The 12,999-nt window shown below is 34.0% G+C and overlaps 2 protein-coding genes across 2 annotated transcripts; both read right to left on the bottom strand.

Annotated features, from left to right (window-relative positions):
• Window positions 1–655: 655 nt before the first annotated feature.
• On the bottom strand, window positions 656–3,805 carry LOC110693009 (probable NADH dehydrogenase [ubiquinone] 1 alpha subcomplex subunit 12). Its single transcript, XM_021870116.1, has 5 exons — window positions 3,638–3,805; window positions 3,401–3,427; window positions 2,110–2,198; window positions 1,219–1,328; window positions 656–1,124 (listed from the first exon to the last, which is right to left on the bottom strand). The coding sequence occupies exons 1-5, from the start codon at window positions 3,724–3,726 to the stop codon at window positions 969–971; spliced, it is 471 nt and encodes a 156-aa protein (XP_021725808.1). The 5' UTR covers window positions 3,727–3,805; the 3' UTR covers window positions 656–968.
• Window positions 3,806–6,418: 2,613 nt separating this feature from the next.
• Window positions 6,419–11,536, bottom strand: LOC110693007 (DNA polymerase epsilon subunit B-like). Its single transcript, XM_021870114.1, has 13 exons — window positions 11,155–11,536; window positions 10,901–11,057; window positions 10,088–10,241; window positions 9,776–9,907; window positions 9,344–9,421; window positions 8,377–8,481; window positions 8,187–8,267; window positions 7,974–8,104; window positions 7,777–7,871; window positions 7,594–7,693; window positions 7,244–7,358; window positions 7,039–7,149; window positions 6,419–6,893 (listed from the first exon to the last, which is right to left on the bottom strand). Exons 1-13 carry the CDS (start codon window positions 11,318–11,320, stop codon window positions 6,753–6,755), a joined length of 1,566 nt encoding a protein of 521 aa, XP_021725806.1. The 5' UTR covers window positions 11,321–11,536; the 3' UTR covers window positions 6,419–6,752.
• Between the last annotated feature and the right edge of the window lie 1,463 nt (window positions 11,537–12,999).

Raw genomic sequence — 12,999 nt, 5'->3', positions numbered from 1 at the left:
AGATATAGTTACAATCAATCAATCATGTCTTCATGGACTCATTGTTGTATGATTTGAGCATAAAAGAGTTTATAAACAAAAATAACTCATTTTTACCTTCACGATAGGATACGTACCACAACTCTAGTATACGAGTATCATTAGTACTTTAGTACAATGCAATTATAACAGCCCCTAACCTTTCTTTTCGTATTGCCGTCAATAACCCTAAACTAGTAAAATGAACCTGTAAACACGGACCAAATCCAATTTGCAAGGATTTATAAATTAAAAAATAATACTAGTAATAAATTTATAAAAAAAAAAAGAATTACCAAGGAGAAAATAAATTATACAGATAAATAGATCGATATAATCCTTCTGTTTAGAGACTTTAAGTACGTATACTATTCAGCCACCAAGTTGCTTACAAGTATGATACTAAACCAAGCAACGTGGTTTAATACTCCATCATTCATTATCCTTCAGTAGATAGAAGCAGGCCAACCAAAATTCAATATGAAGGAAATAAGCGTACTTTTGGTCTTATCTGCGCTGGTTCTGTAATTTATAACCTCGAAAGCTAAAGCAAATTGCTACCCTGCATTAATAATGTTAACTGAAAATGCTAATGCATTAATAGCAAGACATGGGATACTGAGTATATTCTCGATCATGGAAAAAGAATCAAGTTGGCCACAATGCAGGTGTTTACATTGAGAAATTCTCCAACAACGATCACAAGTAACAAATTGCAATACGGAATTGAAACAGAGAAGGCTCTAGGTTCACATACAATTAATCGCGTTATAAAACAACAGAATAACAACAAAATTATCCGTGTTTTCAAATTTGCCTGATTTATGCTTATAGTTACAACAAACATTTGACCATAGTAGACCTAGCATAACAGGGTATTATTCATCACAGGAGGTAGCTTAACAGGAGAAAAAAACCTCGCCAAGCAAAAATGAGCACAAGAAGATAGTTTAGCTCTTGCCAGGTTGCCATGACTGGTACCTGGTCCAGTCCCTTTGCCCAGGATTGAGAGTGTGGCCTTTGGAGTGGTAAATTTTTTCATCACCCTCTCCAGTGAAGTTCTCCTTGTGGTCAATGGCATACCTGCTCGGCTTTAGCATAAGAATCTGCAACAAATATATCAATATTCAGTCAGATAATGGCACCATCATACACCATCAGGCATAGTAATAAATATCTTCCACGTGATCACAGACTAACCTCATCCCCGGTGTGGTCAGTGATGTAGTGAAGCCAGCCATGCCATTCTGGTGGCACTTGGGAAGCATTATAGCGGTTTTTACTTGCATATTCTACCCACCTGTGTCTTCCTGCAAAACAAGAAAATTTACACTCGTTCCTATATGAAATCCCATAAACAACCATCATCAGAATCTAGTGACACTCGTGACAGTACAAGAGACGTGAGTTTGCCATGATTATGGCTTGGAATACATGTGTATTGTGAAATTCATAACATGAGAAACCATCCTGAGGTGCGCACAAGGCGCATATGAGGTGCACTTCTGTGAATTTTAAAATTGTTTACACCCTGTGCCTCAATTCAAGAGGCACACTAAAGCACGCCCAAGGTGCGTCCAAGGCACAGTAGGACCTTGTTGCTTTAGTTCACCTTTGAACTTTTTTATAAATTGCACAGAGTAAACAATTTTTGTTAATAGTACTTAACACTCATTCCATAATTCATGAAGGATAATTTAGACATAGTGCAGTGCTGAGTCAACTGGCTCTTCAGAAAGATTACTGAATTGCAAATTTTTGGCTTTTTCAGACAGCTGAACGATGCATACAATGTAGTAACACATAGTCAGATTATACAGTATACATCATTTGGAAGCAATAAATTCAACATGATACACTCTCAAATAACTCTTTTTTTTTTTTTTTTTTTGAGGAAAAAATAACTCCTAATTTAATATAATTAAACTTGTCAAAATGCAGCTCTAAAAATTAAAAAAAAACCATGTCAACACCTCTAGGTGAATAATTAAGAGAAAACCAAATGATACACTCAATAAGTCAATAGTGAGTTTGACAGAGCACAAGCAAGGAGAGAGGGTGGCAGCAAATAGGAGAACAGAAAGGACTAACCATATTGAACATTCATATTCTCATAGTACTTATTTCCAAATTGATCAACGCCCACAACCTTTGCCCCTATATTGTGGATTTTGGTTTGCCTGAACAAATATAAAAGGAAGATTTACTAGCTATATAAACAAACTTTCTAGTGCCAAATCATGGCCAAAACAAGCAAAATATCATTTTAAAGCTTCATATATCAGCCCAAACACAGAGATGAGATTAACTTAATACAGAAAAGTAACTGTTATCACTGTCAGTTATATACTCAGGTTATAAAAAATACATGAATAAAAAAACTAATTGTTCAAACAGCAGTATTTGAGGTTTATTGCAAATATAAGCACAGCCTCAATTACATACATACAATATGAAGCAAAGTATTTTCTTGGCACAGCCTCAATTATATACATACAATATGAGGCAAAGTATTTTCTTGGGGGCCGTATAAAAATTATGGTATCAACCCAAAAGACAAATTGTCACAAATTAATTCTCAAACCATATATACAACCGAAGAAGCTCAAAAGGTGGGACGGAAGCAGAACTAAAGAACCCTTATCTAATGTGCCTCACGAGTCACAAACAAGTCCATGGTTCTTTAATCTGTAAAAAGGATTTGAGGTTGAAACCAATTCTTACTTTTCTAGCATCTAAGCACTACAACCCCATCTTGCAAAAACTCCATTGAATCCAACCCTTCATGGTATGGAATAAAATATAAAATGTACGACGTATTAGCCAATTCAAAGTATAAAATGGTTTTCTCTTCAGAAAAAAAAAAGGGGGACAACATCGAGCCAAAAAAAACCAATTCAAAATATATTCATGATTTACTACCAAAAACATGTTAATCCAAAGCCAAAACATCAAACCACGCAACATGACATTAGGAAGGAATATTAAGCTTATACTCGTAATTTGTAAATGTCAATATCTACAACAACAAGAACACTCAAGCAATTAGAGTATATATGCAATAATTCAATATGTCCTCCAAAGCTGCTAGTAATATAGAGGTATCAAATCGGGAGTTCGGGTCAGTTTCAAGTGATTCGAAGTCAAGTCAGGTCAATCAGTTGGTTAGTTGGTTCAAGTCAACTCAAATCAGATCAATTTTCGGCAGCTCATAGCAACAAATTAAAATTTAACGAAAAAAATTGCGGCATCAAGTTCATAAGATTCAACCTTTTCTAACATCAAATGTTACAAATTACAATAAATCAAAATAAATTCTACTTTGTTATGCTATAAAATTCGTGAATAAAAAATGATAATAACAAATTAAAAATACACTTACAGAAGGTTGCCGTCCGGTAGACATCTCCTGAAAACATCAAAATCAGAAAATTGTTTTTAAAATTAAGTAAAAAATCACCAATTAATATAATTTCGGCGTCAATTTGACAAAAACTCGTCCAATTTACAATAGAAAAGAAATTAAATGAGATCCAATAACCCTAATTTGATTGTAAATTCAACTAACAAATTTCTTAAAAATTTTCAATGAAATAATAATGTGAAAATAATGACTTACAGATAACCTTCTTCTCTGAGCTCACGAAGGAAGTTGCCCAAACCCTTCTCCTTGATCGCCTTGAAGGTGTTCCGCACAATCGACGCCATTGATTTTCTCTCTCCTCACCACTGAATCCTCCTATTTCCCTTTTTTTGTCTATTTTTTCTCTCAACAAAAATGTTTGACCCATTTGTAATTTGGGCCCAATAATTTTAGCAGTCTAGGCCAAAATTTTTCATTGGAGTTTTTTTTTTTTTTTTTTTTTTTTTTTTTTTTTTTTTTTTTTTTTTTTTTTTGTCATTTCCGTAAAAAAATATATATTAAAATAAATAAAGTTGCAAACTTGCTCATTTAAGCTCAAGCTTAAACCCGTGCTCGGCATTAGCTTTCAGTGGTTTGACCAAGTTAAATCACTACTTAATTAGAAGAAAAAAAATGTTTGACAATATAATGGTATGAGACTTTGGGTAGCTTTTAGTGGTTATAGATTTTTGTAAGAGGGATGCAAAAATGATGGAATAGCTTTTAAATGGTTAAAGATTTTAAATGAACAAAAACAGAGTTTAAAATGAACTTGAATAAGATGTTCATAAACATGAATGGGTTGATTATTTAGCTCTTTTACTTTGTTTTACCTTTTTTTTTAAAATAACAAATGAGTTTTGACTAAGTTTGCTAATTCTCTTAAAACTAAACCCACCTTCAAAATTATCAAACAACTATTAAGGAAAGAATCGTTATGTTAACATTATCACAAAGTTTTGTTGTTTGGTTTCTGATAATGATACTCTTGAGCTTGCTATTCTAGGACACGTGTTCATTTAGGAGGATGTAGCAATGAATCGATTGTAGATTATGTGATTTCTAAATAATGGAGATATGCTCGGTCTCTTTTCACTGCTAATTCTCTTGATTTGTAATTTATGATTGAGAGGAACAGGTGGGGAATTGAAATATATAAGTAAAAAAAAAATAAGTCAAGGATTCATATTTTCTTACTTATTTTTTTAATTGAACTCATATAGACATATAGTTTGATTCTTATAAGTCATAACCGCGCTATTTGAGGAGGAAAACGATGTTACTACTCTACCATCTCAACCTGACTAATTCTTATTATTATACTTTGCATTAATGTCTTTATTGCATAAAAAGCAGTTGACTGACGGGTGAGAGATTTTGACTCTATAGGACCTTTCTCCTCACGATCTAAATAAATAAAAATAATAAAAAAAAAAAAGCAATAAAGCTTAAAAAGCCGACATCATATAACACCCCTTTGACGAGCCGGCCCCCATTGATCTTCAAGATTAATGTTTTATGTTTATCAAATGGCTATTTAGTAAATAACTCGAACAGTAAATGGGCCACATCAACATCCAGCTGTAAACTACCCAAGAAACCGTCATTAACGCCGTTTCCCTCTTTCTGCCATTGGAGCTTCTCATGCTTTCCTCTTTCCTCCATTGATGCATTCTTCTTTCTTACATTGAAGCTGCTTATGAACCACAATGTCAATCACCATATTTTCGACGGCTTCGCCGCCGGATAAAACGAAAACCCTAGTAGAAAGTGGAAAATTAACGGGCATGGTTAACCCCAAAGGGAAGAGGTATCATCCTCCTCCATTGATGCTGCTCGCGAGCTTCAGTTTCACCATTGAAGAGGGCTGATTTCGCCATTAACGTTCTTCAAATACTTTGTCCTCCATTAACAGCAGTGTTCATGAAAGTTAACAATGTTAACTTCTTTTATCAGTGAAAGTACAAACTTACCCATACTTAAATGCATAATGTGACAATTATACCCTTAGATAAACATTACAAGTTTATCAATTTGATGAACTTGTATTTTCTCCCCTTTGACCCTTTCCCTTCAAATCAACAAAGATACGACACAAAATTCGACTTACTTCCCACGAATATCTCGTGTGGTAATTAACACTGTTACAGTTCTGAAATTATTTTACAGAGGAATTTGTAACTTTGATCGAATTTGATGTAACAATTCTGAAAACTTAAATACTCAAAGCAAATGATAGCAGAATCAATCGTAGCCTTTTTGGTAGATTTAATGGGGTCATTAATCATCGAAGAAGTCAAGTACTTGTATGGAGTTAGAGAACAAGTCTACAACTTACAAATCAAGTTCAGATATCTGCAAAGCTTTCTTAAAGATGTCAAGAAACAAGACATTTCTAACAAAGAGCTTCTCCAAACTCATTTCGAGGTGATCAAAAAACTCGTTCGAGAAATCGAGAATGTGATTGGTGTGTATAAATTCATTGTTAATGATGGCAATTTTTTCAGGGAATGTATATGTAGGCCTTGTAATTTGGTTTACATACATCGAATCGGTGCGAAAATTGATCAGATTCAAAGGAGAGTGCAGGAAGCGATTGGGGTTTTGAATGAGCTTTGGACTGTTGGCAGCAGCAGCAAAGAAGAGCAGAGTTCTGATTCCTCTGATATCAGATCTAGATTGTGATTGGAGTGTTTGGTTGGGTGTAAAATAATTATGGAAAAATTTTGTTTAAATTGTACTTTATAAAATTTGTTCCAAATGTAAATTAACTCTTTGGAGGGTATTTGTTTAGGTGTTTGGCTGAGTGTTAAAATAAATTCTGGAAAAAAATTGTCTATTTTTCAGACATCAGAAATCTTTTAAATCAGTGGGAAAAAAATAATAATAAAATAAAATTGCACCAAATAATGCAAATTTTTTTAAAGTAAAGTATATAAAGCCAAAATTTCGAAATTATGAAAAAAAAAAAAAAAAAAACATTTCACAAGAACGTACTCGGTAATAAAGATACAGTTCTACATTGATACAAAAATTGGTACATATTTCACAGTATAACTCTATTGTATTAAGGAGGTATACAAAGATTGCCGCTTTCTCTGAAGGGCAGTAACACAAATTAAAATTAAAACTAAAATAAAATATTAAGTTACATTCTATAATTATAAACATAAATAAATTAACATAAAACTATTCTGAGGAGCTGGGATCAAGGAGAATTTGACCCCCTAAGGTTTTGGAATTTCGTCGTATTAAATTCCAAGGTGGGTTGAATATAACTGATAAATAGTTCGGATTATTCAAGTTAATTTTATCCGAAAACAAAAAGGGATTAAATAGCAGACAACTCGACTTCATGGTTACAAGGACGGTATGCCACAAAGGTGTGGTCACTTGAGAAGGAGCCAGGATTGAAACATGTAACTCCTCCATACTTAAATGCCTTTTGTTCACTTCTATCCCCTAAAATTATCTGTTGAACAGTTTATAATGTAAGCAAAAAATCAAGTCAATATTATGGTTGCAAGTCTTGTTTGGTGCAAATTGTTTCTGAATTCTCCAAGGATATTCAAGTTATGATATTGAATGATGCGAGAAATAAAGAGCAAAAATGATACCGTGTGAGGGGTTGGGTACAAGTTGAGGCAATGACCGTGATTCCAGCTGATTGGTTGGATTGTCAGTGGAAGAGGGCAGAGATGGCTTTGGTGGACAATTGTAGCAACTAACTGCAGAGGAAACACAGCAATAATTTATATGAATAAACAGAAAATGACCAGCAGATATAAAGACAGTCAGAACAAGTAGAATGATAAAGCTCACATGAGCGAAAGGATCACTGGTTTCAGCAGATGAAGGGGGAATCAAGCATGAACGCCGCATTCTATACAAGAGGTCCCGTCGAAATATTACAATTTCTTGAGAGTAATACTTTATTCTGTTTTCCAAACCAGGAAACTAGTCAGGAATAGTCATAAAGTACATTATACTCTCATTCTACATGCTTAAACAGCTCCATCGGAGTTATTATAATAGCATAGCATTAGAAAGGAAATTGAATTTCCAAAAATATAGAAAAAATGATAAAAGAATTACTGTCCAAAAATATAGCGTTGACAATGCTGCCTCACATTATAAAGCAACTGCTAATACGATTGAGTGTACCAATTTACCTGCAAGGATTGCTCATAAATAGGGCATTTGGTATTTCTTTCTGAAGTTCTTCTGTTAGATACTTTGGAAGAGCACACCTTGGGAGAACAGACGAGGGGCCTGATATTAATAACACTATAACATAAGAATGGACATTAGAGACGATATACACAAGGAACAATTAGTCAATAAACAGAAATCACCTGCATCATCAATGCTAGGAATAAATAAAAACCGGCTTTGCTCTAGTATTCGAGGATATTCAGCAATCATTTTACCAAGTTTCCCAAACTGCGATCTGCGTGCAAATTTTTGTCATTCAAAGTTGAACATGCATTAGCATCGTGTAAATTACAAGTTAAAAGAGAGAAAGGAACAGAGATAAGCATTAACTCCTTACCTAAGCGAAGCAAAAGAATGAAATGATAGATTACATGGGGAAGAGCAGAAACTCCCCATGAATATGAACAAAGAAGGAACCACCTCCACAGCTTCATATCCCTCCAGAACTTCTTTCAGCTTTACCATAGTCTAAGAACAGGGATACTTGAGTTTCATCAAAGTGATAAAGAAAGAAAGCAGGAAACTAGTAGAAGGGTTAATATCCAATTACCTCTTCGTCATCTAGCCATATGTCAGAAAGTACCACAAACATGTCATTAACTGCTTTTCTTTCCATGTCAGCTAGTTTCCTCTGTTGTGAAAATATAAAAAGTCAAAATGTCTGAAACAATTGCTGCCCCTCAAGAGAAGGTACTTCTTGATTGATTTTGTCAAAAAAGAAAAATGTTAGCAGGAATTACCGTCTCCTCACTTGTAAATGTGCCGCAACCAAAAAAGTCCAGTCCTGAGATAAATGCAAGAGACTCTTCCCTGTTCTCTATGGGAGGGAAGCCACATGTATTGACCTGTACAGCTCCAATGGAATCACATTCAGAAGATGAAGCAACAAAGGCAGAACAAAAGTACTAGCATCAGCAAGATACAAGTATATGATCTATAAGCTTGTCATGCATAATGAGTGAGTATCAAACAAAGCCTACAAACTCTAACGATTATCACTTCGCAGAACTCTCATGAATTTTGGCATACATCCACCCCCTTTTGCAAATGTGGTTGCTGCAGGTCCACATATCTTCCTATCATTCGAATTCAGATTTTACTGATACGTAGTTCGAATAACTTTGAGTACTTTGAGGTCCGACATTAGTTGCCCTGGAGTTTGGACTGTATAATACTTATTCAACCCAATCACAGAGCTATCAGTCTATCACCAATAGTTCATAATTCAACCCAGTCACAGAGCTATCAGTCTATCACCAATAGTTCAAAATTCAACCCAGTCACAGAGCTATCAGTCTATCACCAATATTTCATACAACAGTATATTCTATGCCTACTATTTCCATGTTTTATGTACCTAATCTCTATCAGTTGCTTTTATGAAATGTTGCCAAAAGTCAAGTAGCATTATATTAGAAATTTGTTTTCTTTATCAAGAAGACCACAACGATACATCAGCTGGTCATATGTAGTAGTTAACAAGAATATTCTCATAGATTATACTAGCTGCTCGGGTTTCAAGCATTTTAACAGCACGTAAAAAAATTTACTGAAAGACAGAATGCTGAAGAAAGAGAAAGGAAAAAAAAAAATTGATAATAGCAGGGTTAAAAATAATCATGCATCCAATGTGCCTAACTCTAGCACCTAGTTAAATAGCAACATTAGGGTATTCATTAATATAATAATTAGCATTTAGAAGTTTACCTTAAATATACCACCAGAAAGCTTCTCACCTTCGGCTACAACTATTGTATTTTCTGTAAAGAAACCAGTGGTAACCTTGTAATACATGTCAAGGAAACATAGATTGTGGTTCGCAACTGAAAATGACACATGACATGTAACCGAAGCATTGACACATCCCTTTCCGTCAAATAAAGACTCCTTCATGGGTGACCTACTAAACAGTAAATTACATGAAAATTAACCAGCTGCTTCTCTTGGCAACTCTACACTACTTAAAAGTTTCAACAAAGAAATATGAATTTCATCAAGAGCAAAATAGCAACAATGATGACAAAAACAACCCCCCCCCCCCAAACGTTGACACTCATCCTGCCATTAGATGTAAACTATAAAATAAACCATAGAGACAAGCAATATTTAATAAAACAGTTATTCATATGGTAAGGATATTGCGCTCGATAAATCAACTTCCACAGAGGCAGTGAGATCTTCTAGATAAAAATGTCCATCTTCCAGCTGGGATATTACACCCATTATCCACCTTCTCCCTGTTTGCCAATTTAGGTTCTGAATGGGAACTATCTGCCAACCCACAATAGCATGGAACAATCAAATAAACATAAATGGGGATTGGGGCAGTAAGAAGAAAAGGAAAACCTATAGTATAAGGACATGCATCTTACCGAAGGAAGTAGACTGAAAGGAAATACGATGATTTTGTGTTATAATAACTGGGGAAGAATAAAGGAGATAATTGCATACCTCACAGCATCCAAAATTTGATGCTTCGGTTTCAAAAGCAGGTTTTGAGAAATGTGGATGGCGAGCAAGTTTCTGCGCCAATAGCTCAAATCTATCTCTATACAAACTTGCCTTTGCAGGCGCATTACCATGGATAGGAAGTGCCCCCGTACATCTACATACCAAAAGATGCAACCATCAACACAACATATCACGCAACTTCTAAACGATATCATTCATCTTAGCCGCAACCCACGTTGCCTAGGTTTTTCGGAATCAACAGAAATCATCAGTTTTGACATGATTGCATATACAACATTATGTATATCTTAAGCCCTAGCGATGAAAACAATATCAGTTTCAACATGATACATGATTACATAAATGACATTTTGTACACTCCCTATCACCCTAAAAAATAAACCAAGTTCAAATCTTATGGTCAAACTTGTCAATTTGACAAATTTACCAACAAATATCTTAGATATAGATCAATATCATACTGACAAATTAAGGTCAGGTTAACTTCTCCCACAAAAGCAAATTATAGTCCATTATTTCAAAACAATGTGCTTAAGGTGATAATTCATTGATGTTAATTCCTTTATCCTTGGCAATGAACAAATTGCAAGGTATATACTTCCACTTAAGGCAGTGATGGAAAAAAAAAATACAAAAACTCATCAAAATCTTCTAATTTCTCCCCTAAACCTAGTTCAATTCTTCCAAAAAATTGAAATAGTAAAGTTGAAGCTCAATTGCCTCATAAACTAATAAATATTACCAAAATAAATCCAAATGATTAAAAATAAAAAAGGAAAGGAAGGAAATTACTCATAAAACACCTTCCGAGTAGGGTCGAATCGATATTTGGGAACAACAAATGCATCAATGAAACGCAAATGAGAATGCGCCGGAGAAACTTCATCAACATCAAGCATTTCAGAAATCACTCGATTAACAGTCTCCTTATCCAAAATCGACGATTTCACTATCAAAAACCACCAAAAAAATCAATCAAAATCACAAAAATAAACCTAATTTGCCAAAATTGTAACTATAAATTACAAATTGAGGAAAAAGATTACGAGGTTCTTGATCCAGGAGGTCAAGGAGAAGTTCCAAAGCTTCTTCAGGATCATCAATTCCATCGCGATTGACGAAGGAAAGCACATCTTGAAGAGCAGCAGCTTGAAGAGTGTAACGCCGTTGCTTGAAGTGCTTGCTGACTTCCTTCCTAGTTATCGCCCCCATTTTTCTCTCTCTAAAGCTTTCTCTCTCCTCTAGTATTGAACCCTAAAAATGGCGGAAGTTGTTCTGCTAATTGGTGTATTGAGTTTCACACTCGGATCTTTTGGAGGTTGGAAGGCGGGAAAATGGGTGGAATAGAGCGCGGACAAAGGATTGAAGCATTCAAGGGTTTAGGTATATTGGGCCTTTTCGTAATTTCTCGAAAATACAAGTTTATCTTTGTGATTTCTATAAATAAGTCAAACAATTTTTATTAAGTATGGTCTTACTAATGTTGATTTATTTTTTCCAAAATGTTATGTTAAATGGGATATTGTGTTGACTCATTACAAAAATACCATTAAATAAACGATTTTTGTTTATCATGAAAGTAAATAGGGGATCCTTGATCACCCACCTCCGCAGACTACAAATTTTAATGACAATCAAACAACTTATGGCCATAATCCAAAGAATTATTATGTGAAGAAAATATGTTCCCATGCACTACATATTACTTTAGATATTTAGTTTGTATTGTACCCCAACAAGTCATATTTCGACAACCTCTTCCTTTCGATCCTTTTTATTGTATACACTTTCATTTAAAGGTTTTAAAGACTTTATATATATATATATATATATATATATATTCCGTAAAATACATTGCTAGTATTGTAATTCGTAAGGTCTAGGGGAGAAGAATGTGATGACTGGTGAGCTATGTTTTGTTTAGCACAAAATAATATGTGTCATGACTCATCTTAACTTCGTATAATATATAGTTTAAGTTTGATTACATTGTCAATGTAATAGCAAACACATGATCTATTAAAATGTTAATTTGAAAATTTAACCACCTTATTCTCTTATCCCAGTCTCTTCAAAATAATTTTTAATATACTTTTTTTTTTCCAATTTCCAAACTCTTAGGTTTTTTCCTACTTTACAACAAAAAAATAAAAAAAAATTGATCTCATAAAACCAGGAGGAAGCTATATCCACTTGAATTATCCCTCACTCTCCCGTTCATAAAAATTTTAACTTACCATAAAATATGAAATTTACTTACCTTACCCCCTCTTGGTAAGTTAAATTCCTATGGAAATTTACTTCCTCCATTACTCATATTAACCAAACTATTCTGATGAATGCTCATGATTTGAAAGATAAGATTTAATTTCTATGGTTTGAAATTTTTGCGAATTTTCACTTCTCTAATGAATCAAACGTCCCCCTGATTTAGCCAAAGACATACTACCTCCCTAGGAAATACTTTGGTAAAAAGCGTGCATATAAATTAATTTCGAGTTACCATAAGTCCATAACTATCCCATTATTATACGAGAAATGCAATTGAATCATCTATCGGAAAATAAAATTGTCGTAGAATCTTTATAATAAATACAAAAAACATCTAACAACTTAACAAGATTTTCATCCGATAAACTTCCCATCAAAGGATTATTTATTATTACTACTTTTGTCTCTTATCGCTTGCCTTAATTTCCTTTTAATTCGTCCCTTTATTTTTGCTTCATTACATTTTTGGACATATAGGGCCATACCTTAACTCTCACAACCACCCTATTAATTCCACTAGTTTCCAACCAAAAATTAATAAAGTAACATTACCCTAATGGAGCAAAAAAAAATTTAAGGGACATTAAGGTTTGACACCCGATTCGATTCGAAATTAATCC

Source organism: Chenopodium quinoa, unplaced genomic scaffold (assembly GCF_001683475.1).
Source record: "Chenopodium quinoa cultivar QQ74 unplaced genomic scaffold, ASM168347v1, whole genome shotgun sequence".
In the NCBI taxonomy this organism is placed as follows: domain Eukaryota; kingdom Viridiplantae; phylum Streptophyta; class Magnoliopsida; order Caryophyllales; family Amaranthaceae; genus Chenopodium; species Chenopodium quinoa.
This window is presented reverse-complemented; position numbering and strand designations above follow the sequence as displayed.

What these genes read in the sequence shown, in the direction of transcription:
- LOC110693009 (XM_021870116.1), bottom strand. Translation starts at nt 3,726, where the DNA reads ATGGCGTCGATTGTGCGGAACACCTTCAAGGCGATCAAGGAGAAGGGT. An exon ending in GAATATGAATGTTCAATATG is followed by an intron (nt 1,329 to 2,109) that starts GTTAGTCCTTTC and finishes CTTGTTTTGCAG; the next exon opens with GAAGACACAGGTGGGTAGAA. An exon ending in CTGACCACACCGGGGATGAG is followed by an intron (nt 1,125 to 1,218) that starts GTTAGTCTGTGA and finishes TATTTGTTGCAG; the next exon opens with ATTCTTATGCTAAAGCCGAG.
- LOC110693007 (XM_021870114.1), bottom strand. Translation starts at nt 11,320, where the DNA reads ATGGGGGCGATAACTAGGAAGGAAGTCAGCAAGCACTTCAAGCAACGG. An exon ending in CCTCCTGGATCAAGAACCTC is followed by an intron (nt 11,058 to 11,154) that starts GTAATCTTTTTC and finishes GGTTTTTGATAG; the next exon opens with TGAAATCGTCGATTTTGGAT. An exon ending in CCAGTGATCCTTTCGCTCAT is followed by an intron (nt 7,150 to 7,243) that starts GTGAGCTTTATC and finishes TTTCCTCTGCAG; the next exon opens with TTAGTTGCTACAATTGTCCA.